The sequence below is a fragment of the Convolutriloba macropyga genome, chromosome 2 (genome assembly GCF_964194025.1).
Source record: "Convolutriloba macropyga chromosome 2, txConMacr16.3, whole genome shotgun sequence".
Classification (NCBI taxonomy): Eukaryota; Metazoa; Xenacoelomorpha; order Acoela; family Convolutidae; genus Convolutriloba; species Convolutriloba macropyga.
Window position 1 is genome coordinate 37395417 of NC_134469.1, and position 23378 is coordinate 37418794.

At 36.6% G+C, this 23378-nt stretch overlaps 2 protein-coding genes across 2 annotated transcripts in view; both read right to left on the reverse strand.

Moving 5' to 3' along the window:
• Nucleotides 1-13296: 13296 nt before the first annotated feature.
• On the reverse strand, nt 13297-14829 carry LOC142334892 (homeobox protein onecut-like). The gene is made up of 2 exons (XM_075383219.1): nt 14589-14829; nt 13297-14036 (listed from the first exon to the last, which is right to left on the reverse strand). Exons 1-2 carry the CDS (start codon nt 14827-14829, stop codon nt 13297-13299), a joined length of 981 nt encoding a protein of 326 aa, XP_075239334.1.
• A 1999-nt stretch (nt 14830-16828) lies between these two features.
• Nucleotides 16829-23378, reverse strand: part of LOC142358635 (uncharacterized) — a 32871-nt gene continuing 26321 nt past the window's right edge. The window contains exon 3 of the mRNA XM_075410094.1: nt 16829-17692. Within this exon, the coding sequence (XP_075266209.1) occupies nt 17127-17692 (566 nt within the window). The 3' untranslated portion in view covers nt 16829-17126. The remainder of the gene's footprint in view (nt 17693-23378) is intronic.

Consider the following 23378-nt stretch of genomic DNA (forward strand, 5'->3'; position numbering starts at 1 on the left):
ATTTTTAGGGACTGCTTTGTCAAGATAACTCTATGGGCACATTAATTGATGGTCGCGCCTATTTATTTGCATAGATGCTATGTACGTAATGTTGTAGACATTCTCAATGTTGACATCTTATGCGTTTTGAAGTAAATGTCAATGGGATAACTATAATTGAAGCAAATTGTTCTAGAAACACAATTCAATTAATACACTATAAAAGGTATTTAGTTATCATACAAGGGGTAGAAAAAAAATTTTCATCAGTTTTTCCTGTCTAAAGTCATTTTCGTTCTACTTTTGGAAGTTTCTGTGGATCTGCATCAGTTTCCAGGTAATTTATTATCACTTTGTTTGCTGACCAGCTATTATAATCTCCATCACTTCTTCTGGAAGGCTTTGCTCGTCTTCGCGTTTCTTCAGCAGTTTTGGTAGCAACGTGTTTTTTGTAATCGAGGCTACAAAAAATGCAGATTTGGTAGTAATGGTTTTTTTATTAAAGTTTTACGAAATCACTCCTCCAGTAGTTGGCGGAACTGATGAAGTTTTTCTTAAAAACCGTTTTTTCTGTGCTAACAGCGGTTTAAACAAACCAATACAAATAATGATTTTGAACTGTGACTAGTAGAAGTGTATCAACCAAATAAATTGTCTTCAAAGTATTAGCAAATTCGCTATCAATCCTCGGGGCAAGTTGACCACTATTTTTCAAATTTAGTGTTGACTGCGCTGTATATGTACGTTTTGAGCAAATTGGAAAAGCAAACATGATTGTTAAACGTTTTGTTGTTTGCCGATTTGAAATGAATTGTTTTTGACAATTCTATTTTTTTTTAATCAAGGAAGAAATACCCAGGATTCACGCAGAGCCAACCATCTTATTGCTCAAGTGCTCAGTGGCTGGCAAAATGCCAAAAACTATAGAATTTTTCATCTTTAGTGGCGTAACCTTAATATAAAAATACCTCATCACTATGTCATTTGTAGTGTCTCTAGAATCAAATCTTTTCAGTGATGAGGGCTCAATCAGTTACGATCTTGCTGAAATGCTCTGTTTAATCTGCTTCGCTTGATGTTTTTCGCTGGAAAGGCTGCCGCTATATTTTTAATTTATTTCCCGTTCCATAAAAAAAAATATTTTTTGCCATTGTGCCAACGGCCATTTCTGTTCTCTTCTGACACCAATCCGACTTTTCTCTCTAAAAGACCTATACCATCTGGTATATGGTTATGAACTGTAATAACTTTGATTTGTCCGTTGCTTAGTAAGAGTCTGCCACTGCATTTTGTAAAATAATAGTACCAAGAAGACGTGCCATTGGTACGTTGGTGATGCTTAAATTTGTTATAGCCGTCAAAAACAAAAAATTCTGATTTTTTGTCTGAATGATTTCCGTGGTAACAATTTGGTTCAAGTTTTTTGTGATACCCGATGGTATATTTATTCATTTTATTTAATCATTGCAGTAAAATTTATTTGATGCCTTAAACTAGTTCAATTACTTTCACCTTCATTAATTTGTTCAATTTGTTTACCTTATCATTTCACTCCGTTGTCCGATAGTTTCCCGCTTCGTGATCAGACATGTCTGATCACGTATTCATGCTGTGCCCAAGTGGCTCCAATCTGTTTAATTCATTCCTCTCAATTTATGCAATTCAATTCAGTTTGCAAAACTGCTTCTTGTTCTCCCGCTCCGCAAGTAAGCGAAACAAAAGTTAAAGTAGATTTCGCTCCGCGAATCGATCATAAACATTCCGTCTGCATACTCGCAACGCGAATCACCACAGCAAAATAATAAAGTACGACATGGCGCAGTCAGCAACGAAAAGAACACCTCTTGGAATCGACCCCTTCTGGGACAAACCGACACCGGACCCACCACTTCGCTGGGAGAAGTGGAAAGTTCAATACAAATTAGCGCTCTTAGCCAAAGAGAATATCATCTTGGACACGCTACTCGGCCCGAAGCCTGAAATGGTGGAGCTACCCTTGGAACCCATCTATGAAGAGACGATTGTGGGTGCATCTGCACAATCAGAAAGAGAAAGGAACGCGCGCAACGCGCAACAAAAAATGAATTGGCAAAACAAATGCCAAAGACTCATCGAGATAGGCATAATGTGTGGCGATAAACCGTGGTCGTTGGCGGATCGAAAATCAGTATCTCTCCTCTACTTGAGTATTGGCATAGAGGGACGCCGTATCTTGAATTGTAAGAACCCACATATTATGATAGATACACTATCAACTCTTAATTTCTGGAAAATCGTAGAAGAAGCATTCATCCGCCCGCGTAACATAACATTTGATAGACACGTCTTTCTGATCACAAAACAACTCAGGGGGGAAACTGTTGAACACTTCTACGGCAAATTAAAAGAACTGGCAGAAAACTGCGACTCGAGAACAAAGAAGAAACTCTGATACGCGATGTGTTCATCACAAACCTGATCGACCCTGAGATCCAAAAAGAGCCACTAAAACAAACTGTGGAACCGCGTCAAGCATTGGATTTGGCAATCAATATGGAACTCGGGATCCGAAATCAACACCAAATTCAACAACATAATAAAATTGTTGTCCCGGCGAACGTAAATGCCGTACAGTTCAATAACAATTCACGAAGGCCGTATTGGCAGAACAACAACAACAATGCTGCAAGACAGAATAATAGATCAACACTCAACTGTTCCAATTGTGGTGGAGTTTGGCTCCCAAATCATCGCGAAAAATGCATCGCAAAAGGAAAGACGTGCAATAATTGCGGATTATTAAACCACTTTGCGAAAGTCTGCCGCAAACAACAAAAGATCATCAACTCAAAACCACAAGATCCCACGAAAAAGATGGTTCGGGTGGTGGAAGATGACCCACACCCAGAGGACTCAGTAAACTTTGTTCAACCGCCAAAACTCTATGAATCTGATTACAGCAGCGGCGAAGAAGACAACACAGTTGCCATGATTGACTCCATAGTAGAGAAAGTTGAACCCCTCAATATGCCACTCAAGATTGGAAACATTAATACAACTCTACTCGTGGACTCCGGGAGTGCTTGCAGTATATTGCATCATTCACTCGCGTCGCAAGTAGTTCAGAACAGCCCCCGCGCTTTCCGGATCCACGAATCATCACCAACACAACTACGAAACTTCTCCAACGAGCCAATACAGGTACTGGGAAAAATCCAAGCTCCGATTACAAGCAAAGGATGGGTATGCAACACAGCAATCTTCACTGTTGTTGCTGACGGCTTAAAGTCCTTAATTGGTCGTGATTTGTTCGACCAACTTGGACTTGCAGTAACGCAATCAACACTTCAAAAAGGTAATTCTGTCAATAACATTGCGTCATCGGAATTGAAAGAGCAAATAGCCACAAAATTTCCTGGGTTGGTATCACGTATCGGACGATCAAAAAGTCATGTAGCAAAATCTAAATTTCACAAGAATTTCCAAGCTAGACACCAAAAAGGTAGACGAATTCCTATCAATCTCCAAGACAAAGTTAATACAGAACTTCGAAAATTACTAGCCGAAAAACATGTCATAAAATTGTCGAGCTGCCCAGATAATTATTTCATTTCACCTATTGTGGTAACTGTTAAAAAAGACCAAACGATAAAGCTTGCATTGGATTCAAAAAGTTTGAATAAAGCTATCCACAAAAACAAATATCAAATGCCGAATATTGATACGCTCATTGAATCAATCTCTCAACAAATAAGCGCTCCCGCCTCGCAAAACACAACTTATTTCTCTAAGATCGATCTGAAATATGCTTACAGTCAATTGAATTTAGATGTTAATACAGCTAATCATTGCAACTTTAATATAATTAGTGGTAATATGACTGGCACGTATAGATTTCAAACAGGATTTTACGGACTTACAGACATGCCAGCAGAATTTCAAAAAGCTATGGATTATACTTTAATTGGATTGGAAAATACATATTGCTTTTTGGATGATATCTTAATTGTTAGCAAAGGTTCTCTGAATAATCACAAAAATTACGTCATGAAATGCTTACAACGTTTAGATGATGAAAACCTTAGGATAAATTTACCTAAATGTCACTTTGGAAAACTGGAAATTGACTGGCTTGGGTATCATATATCACAAGAGGGTATCTCGCCTCTCGAATCTAAGACTGCGGCAAATTTGGCTCTTGATGCACCGAAAACATTAAAGAAACTCCGTTCATTTCTGGGATCCGTTCATTATATTGGTAAATTCATCCCAAAATTAGCCCAAATAAGCCACCCCCTTCGTCCGCTATTCAGAAAGTCTTCCAAATTCATTTGGACGACTGAACATGAAAATTGTTTTCAAGAAATAAAAACCCGCATAGCGAACGCTACGGCTAATAGTCACTACAACCCGCAACTCGAAACACGCGTGAAATGCGACGCATCTCGGTCAGGTCTCGGTGCGGCACTCGAACAACTAACTGTAGATGGGTGGAAACCGATTGCGTTCGCGTCTAGATTTTTAAACTCATGTGAGGAGCGCTATAGCGTAAACGAACTTGAACTTTTGGGTGTAGTCTGGTCCACAGAATATTTCAAAAATTATCTGTATGGAAAACAATTTAAAGTAATCACTGATCACAGAGCACTTCTCTCAATTATGAAAGAACACCGATCTAATAAATCCTACAACAGTAGATTATCACGATGGGTAGATCGTCTTCTTCCTTTTCAATTTGATATTGAACACCTTCCGGGGGCAAAAATGGGTTTAGTAGATTATATTTCTCGCAATCCATCTCAAAAAGCTAAAAAGGTCTCCACATATGATGAGGAATTTATAGTCGCAAAGTTGAAACTAATCTCGAATTCAATTAACACATTAGAATTAAAAACTGAACACCCCACATCACGTTTACACCAGTTACTAACAAATCATTCACTCGACCCGCAAAACACACCTAAAATTGAGACACATATCTCCGCACACAAATTTACACCTAAATTTGAGTCCCTTAATAGATCAATAAATTCAATCAGCACACGCGCTATGCAAGTATGCGAACATGTATTTAGCCATTCACTCGCCCCGCGAGATCATACCTTAAATAGTAGTTACCAATTAAACAATTTAAAATATGCACCACTCGCGTCTCAAAATCCACTTAGCACTCCTCTCGCTCTGCAAAACACCAGTAATAACAAACAATTAATCCAAATTAGGAATAAAGTGGCATACGCGCAGCACAAGCATCAAATTACTCAATTACAAATCCCGCCAATCGAATCACATTCCGAAAATAACTCAAAAAGTCACCACCCAGAATTCAAATCAGTGCTTTTTGCCCCTCGTCGATCTAGAATTCAGTTGCATTCTTCTACTCTCAAAAACTCAACTAAAACATCATCAATAATTAAAGATATCAATTTAATAGCTAACAGTATGCCGTCAAAGAAAAGGATAACCAGAGTGCGATTCAATGATACATCCCGCGCAGCGGATCAACCATCAACTAGTGAAAACGTCACGCGCACCGCGAGTACGCGATCAAATTTAACAACATAACCCCAACATCCCCTACCCATTCTTCAAACGCTAGTACACCGTTAACGCCGAGCCCGCACGTCCCCACGTTTGATTATATAGTATCAAAGATATTCAGTAAAACGCTCATCGCTTCCCTCACTAGTAAAGATGCCGTCCTAAAAGAAGTCAGGGATTGTATACTGACAAATAACGAAGCCCGATTAAAAGCCATCAACCCGTACATACATTCGTACTGGAGGGACCTTCACGTGCGCTCGGGGTGCGTATGCATAGACGAGAAGGTAGCTATCCCCAACGTACTTCGCGAGGCACTTACAGATGATATTCATGCCAGTCATCCAGGTACATGGGGCATGATTTGTATGGCAACACATTGCTGGTGGCCTTACATGCATCGGGAGCTAATAGTCAAGGCCACTGAGTGCAAACCGTGCACAGCAATCGGTAAGAATCTAAAATCCGTAATTCCCGCTAAGCAATTTACTCCTCATATACCATGTGTTGAACCTAATCAAGAAATTCAAATTGATTTTGGGGGACCAATTTTTGATGAAAAGAACAATGAAGTATATTTTTTGGCAGCAATTGATCGTTTTTCTAAATATCCAACTGCATATGTGTATGAAAAAGCTAATGGACACAATGTTCTAAATTTTTTGGATATGTACATCGAAACTCACGGAATACCAAGATCTATTCGTTTAGACCAAGCTAAATGCTTAATTGGACATCAAGTAAAGACTTTTTGCAATAAAAACAACATTGAAATTATTGAAGCGCCTGTAAATGATCACCGTGCTATTGGGTCGGTGGAACGATTAATTCAAACAATTAAGAATAGACTTGCATGTATCAAAGAAGAGAAATTAGCTGCACACGCCTTTCATGTAAAGCATGCATTAAAGATAATCATTCACCAATTGCGAATATGTAAACAAAGAACAACAAAGATCTCGCCCTTCGAAGCACATTTTGGGAGAAAACCTAATACCCCGCTAAGCGTGATTGCAACTAAACCGAATTTAATGAATTTGTCGTATAAGGGTGTTATAAACCACTATTTAGACGAAGATACAGTGATGCCGGAGGAAATATTGCCCGATGACAAATGGATAAGTGGATAAAGAAGCGACATAGAAGTTGAAAAGGGCATGAAACGCGCCACAACGGAAGCAAACGCAAGAGAGAGAGCGAGTACGGATGGCGAATCCCGATTTCTGAAAACGAAAGCAATCCGCCCCATTCCCCTAAAAGAACGATCGGTAGAGCTAAACTTGGCTCGCAAAATCCACGGCAAAAGACGATCCAAGAAGAAACTTGAAGGCCTCTACGAAGTTCTCGCCCCAGGATCGCACATCTTAAAAGTAAGCCCGACTACATCGACCATCAAGGAGCCGGGCAAACAAATTGTTACCGTCCGAAATAGCGATATTGCCAAATTCGGCACCCATCAGGAGAGACAGACTCCATTAAAAGTATATGCCGACAGACGCGGGCCACGTGCTGGGGAGAAGATCGTTGAAGAGCTGATCCACAGCCACATTAAGGAGTTCACCCGAAAGCAAAAGGGTGATAAAAAGATGAAGCATAGGAAGAGAGAGCCGGGCAGCGGCGTATCTTCACAACGCTCCAACATTTCTCGCGCAATGCGGGGGCGCGTCCCAAAATTGCCAAACTTCGCTGCAATCCGAAACGCTCAACCTCCACTCGAAATCAGCGAACCAACTACAAATGCGCCCACTGATCCACCCGCAACAGCATCTTCCAAACGGTCTTCTGACCGTAATAGGCGAAGCCCGTCATATTACGGTTTTGAAACGTCACCCCCAGGATCAGACATTCTCCCACCGCCTAAACAACCCCGACGAGCGGGTGATGTCGAAAATTTTGCACCACCTGTCACCGTTATCGAATCGGTGCAACAAATTTTGGAAACACAACCCGAAGAGCGAAACGTGTCACCACAAATTGGTTCTGTCTCGCCTCCCGCGGTACGAAATGTACCTTTGCTAGAAACGGACACCCCGACAATGGCTAGATCTATGACTGCTCTTGATGCAGAAGAACAAGATCAGGAAAACGACGATTGGACCATGTAAAACTCAAAAAACTGAAAAGACACTTTATATTGTATTAATCACCGTATTTTCAGTTATGATAACCAGCAAATATATTGATATTATCTATTTAACCGGGGACCTTGTATTAATTTGTAAATATTGTTATTATTAAATATATTTGAAAAATTGTATATTACAATTTTTCTTCTTGCTGCGAAGGGTATGTGATACCTGATGGTATATTTATTCATTTTATTTAATCATTGCAGAAAAATTTATTTGATGCCTTAAACTAGTTCAATTACTTTCACCTTCATTAATTTGTTCAATTTGTTTACCTTATCATTTCATTCCGTTGTCTGATAGTTTCCCGCTTCGTGATCAGACATGTCTGATCACGTATTCATGCTGTGCCCAAGTGGCTCCAATCTGTTTAATTCATTCCTCTCAATTTATGCAATTCAATTCAGTTTGCAAAACTGCTTCTTGTTCTCCCGCTCCGCAAGTAAGCGAAACAAAAGTTAAAGTAGATTTCGCTCCGCGAATCGATCATAAACATTCCGTCTGCATACTCGCAACGCGAATCACCACAGCAAAATAATAAAGTACGACATTTTTATTGCCGAGCATCGTATGTTACTCTTTCTTAATCTTGTCGATTAAAACGAAAACTCTTGTGTTCAGCAGTAAGTATGTAAGTGTTCAGCAGTAAGTCGTGTACTCTTGAAGTTTTGTTTAATTGATTTGGTTTAACTTTATTGCAAGAATTACTTTTGGTATGCAGCTTTTGATGAGGAAATCAATGAGGAAATACCCAGGATTGACGCAGAACCAATCATCTGACTTTTTTGAGCGCTCAATGGCTGGCAAAGTCCCAAATACGATAAATTTTTAATCTCTAGGCGCGTAATCATAACACATTAATACCTAAACACTATGTCATTTGTAATGTCTCCGGAATCAAAGCTTTTCCCTGGTGACGGCTCATTCAATTACGATCTTGTCGAAATGCTCTGTTTAATCTGCTTTCGTTTGATTTTTGTCAGTGGAAAGCCTGTGGCTATATTTTTAAATTGATTTCCCTTCCATAGAAACAATAGTGTTTGCCATTGTGTCACCGGCCAGTTCTTTTCTCTTTCTTACACCAATCCGAATTTTCTCTCTAAAAGACCCGTGCGATCTGTTATATGGTTATGAACTGTAATAACTTTGATTTTTCCGTTGCGTAGTTTGAGTTTCCCACTGCATTTTGTAAAACAATAGTAGCAAGACGTGCCATCGCTAAGCTGGTGGTGCTTAATATTGTTATAGCCTTCAAAAACAGAAAATTCTTATTCTTTGTCTGAAAGATTGCAATCGTAACAGTTTGGGTCAAATATTTTTTGCCGTGCGTCGTATGCCACTCTTTTATAATCGTGTACATTAAAATATACACTCTTGTGTTCAGTATTAAGTTGTACGTGCACTTTTGAAGTTTTGGTAAGTTGATTTGGTTTAACTTTATTGCGAGAATAACTTTTGATACTTGATGCGTTGTCAAAATCTCTGCCATTATCTAATCAATATTCCAAGTTCTTGGTAACCCTTTGTCGGGGTTAATATTTTGTTTAATCTCCTTTCGTTTGATTTTTTTTGCCGGAAAAACTGCCGCTATATTATTAAATTATTTCCCGTTGCATATTAAAATACTGTTTGTCATTGTGTCATTGGTCATTTCTGTTTTCTTTTCCTATGCAAAACCAAAATTTCCCTTTACAAAAACTTTGGGATCTAGTATACGGCTGTGAACCATTGATTTGTCCTTTGCGTAGTTTGACTCTTCAATTGCATTTTGTAAAACTACAGCACCAAGAAGAGGAGCCATCGGTAAGTTGGTGGCGCGTAATAGAATTTTAGCCCTCAGAAGGAAACATAAAGTATTCTTTTTTGTCTCAATGATTTCCGTCGTAACATTGTGAGTCAAGATTTAATGTCAATCACACATTGTCTGGCACTCTTTATAAGCTCGCCCATTAAAAAAGAACCTGTTGTTTTTAGCTGCTAGTTCTGTATCGACTCTTGAAGTTTTGGCAAATTGGTTTGTTTTATTTATTTTTTCCTAATCAAAGCTTTATGAATATCTCTGTGAAAGTCTAGTCAATATCTGAATTTCGTTGGACTTCTTTGTCAGGGACCAACTTGTCCGTTCTTGGGACTGTTTTCTTTTGGACTGTTTTGTCTGTGAAAATTTTTTGTGGATTTTTTTATTAAACAGTTCTACGAAATCTTTCCTCCAGTAGTTGGCGGAACTGATGGAGTTTCTCTTGAAAACCTTTTTTCTGTGCTAACAGCGGTTTAAACAAACCAATTCAAATAATGATTTTGAACTGTGACTAGTAGAAATGTGTCAACCGAATAAATTGTCTTCAAAGTATTAGCAATTTCGCTATCAATCCTCGGGGCAAGTTGACCACCATTTTTCAAATTTAGTGTTGACTGCGCTGTATATGTACGTTTTGAGCAAATTGAAAAAGCAAACATGATTGTTAAACGTTTTGTTGTTTGCCGATTTGAAATGAATTGTTTTTGACAGTTCTATTCTTTTTAATCAAGGAAGAAATACCCAGGATTGACGCAGAGCCAACCATCTTATTGCTCAAGCGCTCAGTGGCTGGCAAAATGCCAAAAACTATAAAATTTTTCATCTTTAGTTGCGTAATCATAACACAAAAATACCTCATCACTATATCATTTGTAGTGTCTCTAGAATCAAATCTTTTCAGTGATGAGGGCTCATTCACTTAGGATCTTGTTGAAATGTTCTGTTTAATCTGTTTTCGTTTGATTTTTTTCGCTGGAAGGACTGCAGCTATACTTTTATTTTATTTCCCCTTCCATAGAAAAAATTTATGTTTTGCAATTGTGTGATCGGCCATTTCTGTTCACTTTTTTGACACCAATCCGAACTTTCTCTCCAAAAGACCTGTACCATCTGGTATATGGTTGTCAACTGTAAAAACTTTGATTTGTCCCTTGCTGAGTGTGAGTCTGCTACTGTTATTTAGTAAATGTTACAAAAACATGGATGATAATTCTATGGACACCATAATTGATTGGTGCGCCTATTGAATTTCCTGGATGATATCCATTTAGTTTTTGTAAACATGCTCGACGTGCTATGTTTCCTACTGAACACATGTTGGCATCTTTATACGTTTTGAAGTCAACATCGATGGGATAACTATAATTGAATCACATTTTTCTGGTAAAAAAAAATTCAGTTAAAAAACTTGAAATAAAAATTTAGTTTAGCAATCAAATGTGGAAAATTTTTTTTCATTAACTTTTCTTAGCCAAATTCATTTTCGTTATTTTTTTCAAATTCCTATTAAATGACATGTTTTCAGGTAATTTTTTACCTCTTTATTTGGTGACCAGCCTTTTGTTTTCTCTCTCATTATTTCTGGAAGGCTTTGCTCGCCTCTTCAATTCTCAAGCAGATTTGGTGATGATGGATGTTTTTTTAAAAAAAGTTCTGCGAAAACACTCTTCCAGTTGTTGGCGGAACTGATGGAGTTGCTCTTAAAAGCCCTTCTTTCTGTGCTAACAGCAGTTTAAACAAACAAATTGAAACAAGGATTTTGAACAGTGACTAGTAGAATTGTATCAACCAATTAAATTGCCTTAAATTGTGATTAAATTGTCTTAACTGATTAATTTTGCAAATTCGCTGATTCCTCGGGGCAACTTTACCGCAATTTTTTAAATGCAGTGTTGACTGGCAGGAAAGCAGTGCAGAGCATTATTCTAATAGGTTCTTCTATCTCAAGACTTATTCTGATAAGCCATTGTTGCATTCGGGCGTTTTGGCGGTTGACTGAGAAAGCAAACATGATTTAACCGTTTTGTTGTTTAAAGAACAGAAGTGAATTGTTTTTTGCTGTTCTATTCTGTTTGTCGAAAAAAGGACAAACGAATGACGCAAATTTACACTGCGAACCGGAGAAATAAATGTTTCAATCTAATGAAAAGACGTTTGAAGCTGTTTAGAGGGTTCCGACACAGAACCAATCATATGATTTCTCGAGCGCTCAATGGATTGCAAAGTCCCAAAACAACGAAACTTCTCATCTCGAGGTCCGTAAACGTAAAATATGATTATCTCACCAATGATTATGTCAATTGTAATATCTCTGGAATCAAATCATTGCAGTGACGAGGGGTGATTCATTTACGATCTTGTTGAAGCGTTCTGTCGTTTTCGCTTGATTGTTTTTGCGCTGGAAAGGCTGCCGCTTTTTTTCAAATTATTTCCCCTTCCATAACAAAATATTGTTTTTCATTGTGCCTTTGACCATTTCTTTTCTCCTATCCTACACCACTCCGAATTTTCTCTCTTCAATATCTGTGGGATCTGGTATATGGCTATGAACTGTAATAACCTTTATTTGACAGTAATGGCTTAGTGTGACTCTGTTGTTTATTTGTCCGTAACGGAGTAGTGTTACTCTGCCATTGTATTTTGTAAAACAACAGCACCAAGAAGACGTGCCATCGGTAAGTTGGCGGTGCCTAATATTGTTATAGCCTTCAAAAACAAGGAATTCTGATTTTTTGTCTGAATGATTTCCGCAGTAGCAACTTGAGCCTATTTTATGACAAGCGTCGTGTGGCACTCCTTTATAATCTTGCCGGTTAAAACAAAACCTGAAGTTTTTGTAAATTGATTTGGTTTAATTTTATTGCTAGAGTAACTTTTACCCAATGCGTTGTCAAAAACTAGCCAATAGCCGATTTTCCTGTGACCCTTTTGTTGGGACTGTTTCGTCTTTTTTCAGTTCAGTATTATTTGGCAAGGCTTGCTTTGCCTGGGAGTGTTTTGTCCAGAGACGAAAGATCATTTTTTTACTTTCCTATTTACTTTCCTGGATGCTATGTATGTAGTGTTGTTAAAGATACTCAACGTGCTGTTTCCTCTTGAAACCAAATTGACATCCTTACACGTTTTGAACTAATTATCGATGGTTTAACTATATTTCACGCACATTGTTCAAGTAATTCAATGCAACTGACATTCTTGAAAAGGAGTTCAGTTTTACAATCAGGCGAGGGGTTCAAGAAAATTTATTGTTAACTTTTTATACCAAAAGTCATTTTCAGAAATTTAATTTCCGTTTTCGCTGATTGAAAACACTCAGCTTATATTGATAAAATTGGTATTTTGATATATCGTGGAAATTTTTGGAATATTGACTAATTTTTCTGTCTTTAAATGGCCTCAGTTCTTCGTCAGAAGAACATTACCAACTGACGTCGTACGAGATGCGATCAAGGAGATTTGAGTTTGGGGGGGGGGGGGGGAGGGAGGGGCTGGCTTTACACCATGAATTTACACCTAAACAGCAGCTCTACTGACCCCTACTTATTATTCTCGAGCTTTAACAGTTTAACAGACTTCTTTTGATGATCAGACGATCGCTGAGAAGAAAAACATCCGAGGCGAACAATAAAATTGGTCGAACGAACAATCGCATAAAAAAGACCAAAAGCTAACTAAAGAAATGAACTTCGTTCGAGAGCAACTAATAAGCGCGTTATCAATGAATAATTGTATCGTTATTAGTCAACTTAAATGGTTACGGAAAAGGGAAATTTAGAAATTCTCGGCTCCAAGGTCCCTGATTGAAAATTTTAAACTTGACAAATTTAGAATTGAATATAGATTTTAAATTTTTTAAAAGGTTGAAAACAATTATTTGCTTTTTGCTCTTTGGCGCGAATTTAGAAAGAAGTTTTTCACAGACGAATAAGAGAGGTCCAAATCTTCCGCTAATTTGTGCATACATTCTTTGGAAGGGCAGCTATTCTCCGCGAATGCCAGCAAAAGTCTTTGCTTTTGGTATTTTGCAAAAGAAAATTTCTTCTTGGCTCTCGTTTCTGGAATATCGATAATCTGTTCATTGTTTCGGCATATATTAACGGTGGTTCCTCCTGTGCTCACTTCCTCGTTTGAGGAACCCTCCAAATTGTCCACATAAACATTTGACCAACTGATGGTTTCATTTTGAGAAGTGAATTGATTACCGTGGGAAATTCTTGTGTTCATTTTTGTAAAATTTGATGCGCCGCCACAGTCGGATTTAAACTCAGTGTTTGGCGTCGTAAAATTGTCATTAATATTTATGGTACCCTGCAATGAATTGTCCGCTCTGCGGTGGTTCAGGGACCTTTTGCACGGTTTTCTCTGTCTTATTTGAGAACCCGAAGAAAGTTGCAGTTTGATTTGGTCGGATAGATTGAGCCATTCTGCCATTTTCCAGTAAATGTCGTGACCAGACTTAAGCATGTGCCAGGGAGTGGGTTTTCGCAGTATGGCAGACAGAGTTCCTTGGGTTCTGTTCACATGGTCGGCGAACACCTGTTGTCTGATTTTGAGTCGCTTCAGCCCCGATTTGACGGATGAAACAACAGCCAAGGTATCCAGTTTGCAATCTGTCACATACCACATAATATTATGGTAATTAAATAACAGTTAGAGTTAAATGAGGAGTATTGTTAATTTGTTAGATAATTCTTTTTCAGAATTTTTTACATTAAGAATAACGCACAAAAATGAGTCGATAGAATAGATGAAAGTTTGCTCGAATCAGATTAGGAAATTCCTGACTTTATCAACCGCTCATCAAGTTACTAGCTACAAACTTATTTTTTACAATCTAGTTTTTTCCAGACTAATTTTCTTAAGAACTCTCTTGACATGATGAAAAACGACACAAATGTAAAAACCTTTAGTGTCCCTAAGAGAAGCGATGGCCGAGTTAAACCTGACTGCTAATAATCACAAATGTAGGTCAGATTTTCACAATTACGCCAGTGGTTCAAATTGGTGTCCCGTATTTTTACTCCCATAAATTTCAACAATAAAAATTCATGAGATTTGGGGAAGGGGGTGAAATGATACCATCCAGTTATCTAGTAACATTGGTCAATTATTTAGTTAACTTCATTTTTCATTTCTAATTTTAATCATGTTTGATTTGCTACCTGGATATTTGAGGCTGTAGGGCAGCGGATGATGTTGACTGACTTGTGATCCAATTATATGGGCGTTTGACTCTTGCGAAAGATGGGTGCCATTGCAAGCATACATTGTGTCAAAATGCACCGTACTATTAAAGTTAGTTGGTACGTTATTGCAAAACGAGAGAGGCACAAACGAAGAACTCTGTGTCAAAGATATGTCACAATCCGATGCTGGATGTGTATTTGGATACAAGCAATCCATTGCGAAATTTTGATCAAAAATAATGTTAAAGTCTCAAACTTTTCTCAAGGAGGAACTCTTTAAGTATTCACATTTTCAAAGGTTGAAACGGCAGTGGATATGTGAGACTCTAAGACTGCAGGTGGCATAAACCAAGACACCAAATTACGTGCTAATGGAACGGAAAACAAACAAAACTAAACAAGCTTGTTTAGAAATAGGACGCAAAAACAATATTTAATTAGGATGAAAACAAAGGCAAACAAGCAAATGGCAGAAGGCCTATTTGTAGAACTAGATTAGATATGGCGTCATGTAGATTTGAGACCTGAAAAGTGGTAAACAAGTTAGACCCGAGAGAGGGGTGAATGGAAGACATGAAACAGCACGTTCCTAATTACTATATCCAAGTTTTTCGGGTATGGAAGGAAATTTTTAACTCTTATAAGTTGGGTTTCAAATTTGGTTATGAAAAATGCAGTTGTTTTATCTTTTCCTCTGCGACACTTGAGAATGGGTCCATATTATTTTTAAGTACTTTTTCTGCGAGGATTGATTTTGGCTAATTATTTTGATAACAATGACCAAATATGATAGGATACAGTTAGAAACCATTCCCCTGCATTGATTGAGGATAGCGAAAGAAAATCAGTATGTTTTTACTTTTGAAGATACTGCAACACTCACAAATGAAAAGCTAGCGACACAAACTTTGAAACAGAATAAAAAATCATTGTACACAAGATAATGTAAAGAAAATCTGAGAATATAGTGGCAACTTTTATTGCAAAACTTTGCCAGCAAATTTCACAAGTTTTGTAAGTTTACTCTCAAGAGAGATCAGCTTCTGGATATTTCTGTAGTACAATTGAAAATTTTGGCATTACTGCGATTCTCAAAAAAGGAAAAGAGTTTAAATCTCGACCATAATTTGCAAGCAAGAATGTTTCTTTAATGTCTTTGTAAAAAGTGAAAGCTACACCTTGCAAACTAAAAATATACTCTTTATAAATGAAGTAAAAAATTGGATACATAGATCTTAATGTATAATTGTGGTGAATTTCAAACATTCAACTTTCAATTCGAAAATTCCGCGTATCACATGTTCAAATTGAGATATTATCAGTCAAAATTAAAAAAAAACATCTGGTTCTAGAGTTTCTTATAACATCTCTTATAGTTTACATAATTTTGACACCGATTATGAGAAATAAAATAGCGAGTCTTGATTATTACCTGTATTTATCCTGATTTTTTTGTTTTCATTTCGTCTCAGGAATGACAGGTCATATAACCTCAATACGTTTTCTAATAAGTAGTTTGATTGCGTTGCATGTTTCGTTATCTCGGTGCCATTACCATGATATGCGTGATAGCTAGCATTGACATTTTAAATTCATTTAGTTATAGTTGAAGAGTTGATTTGCAACGTTTTTTTTACATAGTCAGACAATTTTTTTAAACTTATCTACTTTTGAAAATTCTTCATTATTTTGCCCTCTGCTATTAACATTTATCAGCCAGTTTCACTCTTACATCAACCTACTTAATTGACATATATAATGAGAAGTTGCCACAAAACAACCTGAAATAACCGGAATCAATGCCTTTAAGTAACATCTGAAAAAGGATGAACCATTTAGCCCAATTTAAATGTTTGATACTTAACCTTTGTTTCAGATGTATATATAGTTACAATATCTAACTTCAATAACTATTCGAATTAGTTCTCTTAATTTCTCATCTTTTAAGCTATCAAGCCATTTGTTAACAAAGCCATTTTGGTAGCATTTGGAGCTATCAAGCCATTTGGTAACATTTGAGTTAATTCCAAACACATTTTTCAAGCAGCCTATTTTTTCACAGTGACACAAAAATAGCACAGGGAGGCTATTGTAATAATCCCACATTTATTACCATGTCTGGAGTTTTGCAATATAGGTGGATTGATTGTCAAACGATGGCCAGCCACCTTAATCGTACCAAAATCTGCTGCACGCCTCGCTAGAATAGAAGAAGAGCAGATTTAATTTCTATTACATGAAGTTCAACGTCAGAAGAGAATCTACACAATATGGATCGAAGATGTAACAGGATTATAGTTTTATATATATTTAACACAGTGAGTTTAATAGTTCAATTCTGAAAGTTTGCTAATTAACAAATCGAGAACGCGAATGAGATTAACAGTGACATCAAAATAAAAAGACGTAAATCTTGTTCCGGCAAGGGATAACATACAGAGCCAAACGCAAATATGAACTGAAACTTGTCGTTGAAAAATGGAATTGCAATTTTTAAAATTAAGCTGCACTAGGCTAACGTTGCTTCACAAAATTGGCGTAAAACTTGAGCATCGTAGGCACTTCTTGATTAGCTTCCTCAAGAATTGAAATCAGCTTCCCAGATTGACCCATGTTACTCTGGGTGAAAAAGGTGTACGCAACTCCCGTTGTAGCACCTCGTGCAGTTCTACCAATTCTGTGAACGTAATCTTCCGAGTTGTTGGGGTAATCATAGTTGATCACGTGTTTGATGTCTGAAATGTCTAGGCCTCTAGCAGCGACGTCGGTTGCAATGAGAATCGGAACTTTGTTCTCTGCAAATTGTTTTAAAACAAACTCACGATCTGTTTGCTTCTTATTGCCGTGAATACATTCTGCCCTATAGTTGCTATCATTCAGACTTTTGTGTAATTCATTGACTGCTTTTTTAGTGTCGCAAAATATGAGTGTGCGTAGAGTTTGATCTTGTTCAGTTAATGTCTTCAACAGCTCCAAAATTTTACCAGGTTTCTCCTCTTCCTCGCAGCATTCGATCACTTGTGTTATTTGGTGATTTGCGCTCAGCTTCTGAGAGCCAACATTCACTTTCGTGTAATTATCTAAACAAAAAACAGTGGGCAAAGATAATTACAACTCATTCTTAGTCACCATATCGATCGAGCCACTTTGGCACCAGAATTACAAAAAAATGCTGGATATAACCAGAACGTGCGGATGAAAAGTTTCTCCGCGGTAAAGGTTTATTTTGAGACATTCCAGTCCCAATAAGCACTGAAAACTACCAAGCAACCAGCGCATTGCCGATTAGATGAATCCGTTAAGTTTTCCTTTAAATTTAAAGCATAAGATTATAAAGTCTCTACATTTTTTCGCAACTTTCAACCCAGAAACAATGAGAATATAGTTTTTGCTTTACGTTCTATACCAATACATCGACCTCCAATTTTTTGGGGTAATTTCGGAACCGTATTAATGACAAGAAACTCTTGGTCACCTGCCCGTCGGGTTTAAGAAAAAAGACAATATCAAATTTTAGTGCTTTTGACAAGCGAAATTTAAAAAACTGAATTTTTGGGGCGCCATAATTTTTGAATTAGTCACAAGTGTGGTTAACTAGCTCCCTCTTTCAAAAACTGAATCTGACTAGATCAAAAGTTGAAATTTATCAAGTACAACAGAATAACAAAAAATTTGTGTTCAGTTCGAGGACCTTCACAATCTGTGCAATTATGCTACTATACGAACTTTTTGATGTATCTCCTATTATCACAGCTTTGTAAAACATACGAACAAATAATGTTCGTTCGCAAATCAGTATTCTCTTCTAAATCGAGAGAAAGATTGTTCAGAAAGCAGAGTTGTTTGACCAGTAATATAAGACATTGGAGACGATTCTTCATAAAAGTTACGGCAATTTCAATTTGTTTGTTGTTCTTCAAAAATTGTTTTTTTCTTTGCGCAAAACTCGTGATATAGTTTGGCATCCTGCCCATGTTGAAAGAAGAAGCTCAGACAAATCTTTGCCGAATTATCTTCTTGAATAAACGGAAACCGGTGATTTCAAATATTTCTCGCACAAAGGTTTGTAATCAGGTACCCATTACAGTAGTTCTTTGGAAAACTATCACAATTTAAATTCCAAAAAAGCAGCAGGCGGATTGCCAGAAAATAGCCACAACAACTTCTCAGATCTGCAGTCTCAAAAAGATAAAAACACAGACCAAAAAAACACTTCTCTTAATTGAATGATGAGATGTTATATTTTGATTAAGAATCTGTATAACTTATTACTGCTTCTATTAGCTGCCCTTAAATAACCTTCAATTAGCGACACACAAATATGACCTTATCTCTTTGAATTAAAGAAAAGAAGTCAATTTCAGTATGAAAGTCATTTTTGAGAGTGAAGTCACGCGTAACCAAAAACGTACTCACGCAAAAGAACAAAAAACCCACACCAAAAAAGTGGAAAATGACGTCACGCACCCATTTCAGTTGAAATTGCATGAAAGAATGAACAAAAAGCAGATTTAAAGTGATTGTGACGTTATATGGTCGTAACGAAAATCTTGACGAAATAAAAAAAACAGCAGGACCAGTCCTGAATTGCAATTCAAAGAATTGAAGCACCTGAAGACAACAAAATTACATGAAGACTGCAAATAACAAACAAAACAAATGTCAAGACGTTCATGAAACAAAACAAAACAAAAAACAGATCACTTCAAAAACCGACAAAACATTCATTGCATTTCCTCCAGAAGCATATTGATACTGAAGTTGCTACTCCAAAAACGTCTTTATAAGACTTATATACAATGGGAGCTAAGACAGCAGACACCAACATTGTAGTAAACCACAGAAGACAAAAATAAAAGGAACACACAATTGGCATTGAAAATAGGTGGCATCAAGTCAATGAAACAAGTAACTAAAATTTGAAATCTTGGACATATATTAGACTATCTAGAAAGAAAAAGAATATATCTAATGAAATGAAAACAATTGGGGGAACAGGCAACCGCATTAGCAGGCGCTGGCAACAATCAAAGGTTCAAAAATAGTCGAACACAAATTGTGTCGAAAGTATTTAAATTATTACCTTTAGGCCTTAACCATTACATAGATCAAATTATGCCTAAACGGAGAGCATTCAAGACACATCAATTATGGGAACTGCCAACAGGACGACAAAACTCGAACACTTTTCAGAAAAAAGACAATATCAAATTTAAGAAAAAAGAATATCAAATTTTAGTGCTTTTGACAAGCGAAATTTAAAAAACTGAATTTTTGGGGCGCCATAATCTTTGAATTAGTCACAAGTGTGGTTAACTGGCTCCCTCTTTCAAAAACTGAATCTGACTAGATCAAAAATTGAATTTTATCAAGTAGAACAGAATAACAAAAAATTTGTGTTCAGTTCGAGGACCTTCACAATCTGTGCAATTATGCTACTTTACGAACTTTTTGATGTATCTCCTATTATCACAGCTTTGTAAAAAATACGAACAAATAATGTTTCGTTCGCAAATCAGTATTCTCTTCTAAATCGAGAGAAAGATTGTTCAGAAAGCAGAGTTGTTTGACCAGTAATATAAGACATTGGAGACGATTCTTCATAAAAGTTACGGCAATTTCAATTTGTTTGTTGTTCTTCAAAAATTGTTTTTTTCTTTGCGCAAAACTCGTGATATAGTTTGGCATCCTGCCCATGTTGAAAGAAGAAGCTCAGACAAATCTTTGCCGAATTATCTTCTTGAATAAACGGAAACCGGTGATTTCAAATATTTCTCGCACAAAGGTTTGTAATCAGGTACCCATTACAGTAGTTCTATGGAAAACTATCACAATTTAAATTCCAAAAAAGCAGCAGGCGGATTGCCAGAAAATAGCCACAACAACTTCTCAGATCTGCAGTCTCAAAAAGATAGTAAAAACACAGACCAAAAAAATACTTCTCTTAATTGAATGATGAGATGTTATATTTTGATTAAGAATCTGTATAACTTATTACTGCTTCTATTAGCTGCCCTTAAATAACCTTCAATTAGCGACACACAAATATGACCTTATCTCTTTGAATTAAAGAAAAGTAGTCAATTTCAGTATGAAAGTCATTTTTGAGAGTGAAGTCACGCGTAACCAAAAAACGTACTCACGCAAAAGAACAAAAAAACTCACGCCAAAAAAGTGGAAAATGACGTCACGCACCCATTTCAGTTGAAATTGCATAAAAGAATGAACAAAAAGCAGATTTAAAGTGATTGTGACGTTATATGGTCGTAACGAAAATCTTGACGAAATAAAAAAAAACAGCAGGACCAGTCCTGAATTGCAATTAAAAGAATTGAAGCACCAGTAGTATGGTAATCCGCCATATGACTGTAGGGGGGGGGGGGGTTCGGTGGTAAAAAAAGACTTTTTACCACCGAAAAACTGATTTTCTCTTTGTGAAACCAAGTTTTTTGGTTAAGTTTCGTCAGCCTGTGAGAAGTTCTTATGTTAAGCCGGCTGGCTCAACTTAAACAAAAAACTTGGTTTCACAAAGAGAAGATCAGTTTTTCGGTGGTAAAAAGTCTTGTAGGGGGTGGGGTTCGGACCCCCGCCCCGACAGTCAAATGGCAGATTTCCGCTGTTGCAATGTTCGCTGTATATAGAATTAGGAGTTACCTAAATTTTGAACTCTCACTAAATCTTTTTGGTGAAGTTTTTCAAAGTCCTAAAATGGCCTGAAATGGATTTTGCTCTATGAAAGAGCACTCAAAAGTGATTTTTTGTTGACTTCACTTTTTTTTACCTATGCAGTGTGGGGGTCGAAACATAAAAATTTCAAATTTTTGAGAAAAATCCAAAATTTTTCGAAGTGCTAAAATGGTCTGAAATGGATTTTGCACTATGAAAGAGCACTCAAAAGTAATTTTTTGTTGACTTCAATATTTTCATCTTAGCAGTATAGGGGTCGAAACATATATAAAATTTCAAATTTTTGAGAAAAATTTTTCAAAATTTTTCAAAGTCTTAAAATGGTATTAAATGGATTTTGCGCTATGAAAGAGAACTCAAAATTGATTTTTTGTTGACTTCATTGTTTTCAGCCATGCAGTATAGGGGTCGAAACATAAAAAAATTTCAAATTCTTGGGAAAAAATTGTAAAATTTTTTGAAGTCCTATAATGGTCTGGAATGGATTTTGCGCAATAAAAGAGCACACAAAAGTGATTTTTTGTGAACTTCAATTTGTTCAACCAAGTAGGATATGAGAAACTCAGGTTCTCAAAAAGTCTGAAAAAAGTCAAAGAACTGTCAGAAGCAGTTTTTGTTGACATTACTTCTGCAAATGTGCAGTATGATGTCTAAAACAAGTCTTTAGTTTTTGTATACAATTGTAACTATGTATGTACTTCTATCTAAACAAGTACGTCTGTCTGCTTGCATGTGTTCAAAATTGAAATTTTTTATGTATGAATGAGCAATTGAAAGACATCGAAGAACGAAAATGTTGTATAAAATTATGCGTATTCATGTATATAGTCGTGAAAGTGTATATATTCGTTTATAAGTAAATATAACTGTGCTTAAGTTTAGTAATATGTTTGTATGAGTATGAGCTGGAATGTATGCTATTGTGTAGTAGTTCTAAATGTTTGTATATGTCAAGAAATTTTTGGTTTTATGTGTGTACGTTTTTCTATATGTTTACGGTGGAATGTATTTATATATGTCTGAATGTGTTTATGTATTTATGTATTTATATGCATGCAGGTCTGACAAGAGAGAGAGAGAGAGAGAGAGAGAGAGAAGTCCCTGGAGGGCAATTTAGCTGTTTAAGAAAAAGTTGTTATTTTTTTCCACGGTTCATTATTATTATATCTTGCAAACAGATTTTGACCTTCAGCGTTGTTAAACTCACGCTTTTGTCCTTTAAACATTGGCAAGCAAAATGTCACAACAGGAGAAGATTACAATTTTTTAATGTTCTAAGCATTTTTTTTTGAAAACAGACTTCTCTACACTTGTTCGGCTACCCTTTCAGGATTGAGCAAGATTATTTACAAAACAAATGTGTTGGAGATAAATTGTTGAGAGATAAACAATAAACTGAGCTGAGTAAAAAGAATATATTCTGTTAAACAAAACAGAAAAAGTTGGTGGGGAAACTATGATATGCAGGGGCAGCTGGCACTTTTTACTTAAATAAATTAGAATGATATGAATTCATCAAGAGCGTGAATCAGAGAAAAATTGTAATGATGTACAAGAAGTGTAGTTTCCACGAACTGTAAAACGCGCCAAATATTTAAAGTTAAATAGCCACTTGAATAATTAAGCAAGAGCGGACGCAACCTCTCTATCTGCGGGGGGTTGCTAGAATCAGCTCCAGTAGTGTATAGGTCTTGCTTACGTATTGGGAATAATACTAGTAGATATTGCATGCTGGTATTGAAATCATAACAAACGCTAATCGATTCTTCAGTAAATGTGGAAGTAAATTACCAGAGCACCCCAAGCCAACAGATATCAAAAGAGTTCAAAATAGTTCTTTCTTGAATCAAATATGCTCAGCATTCTGTAACCCTGTGTTAATATTTTGGATTACTTATTGTTCTGTCGACGTTTTAGAATAACACAACCGTAACGATATTTGATAGAGCATCGGAAAGAGTAACATCCAAAGGAATTTGAAATTGAAAGCAGCAGAGTCCATATAACATATTATTGGGTTATGAAGCCTGACGAACATCTCGGAATTGAACACAACACTACTGCTACCTACTACTGCTA

Coding starts and splice junctions, on each gene's coding strand:
- LOC142334892 (XM_075383219.1), bottom strand. CDS start 14,829: ATGGATTGCTTGTATCCAAATACACATCCAGCATCGGATTGTGACATA. Junction 14,037..14,588: donor CTACAGCCTCAAATATCCAG/GTAGCAAATCAA, acceptor GGTATGTGACAG/ATTGCAAACTGGATACCTTG.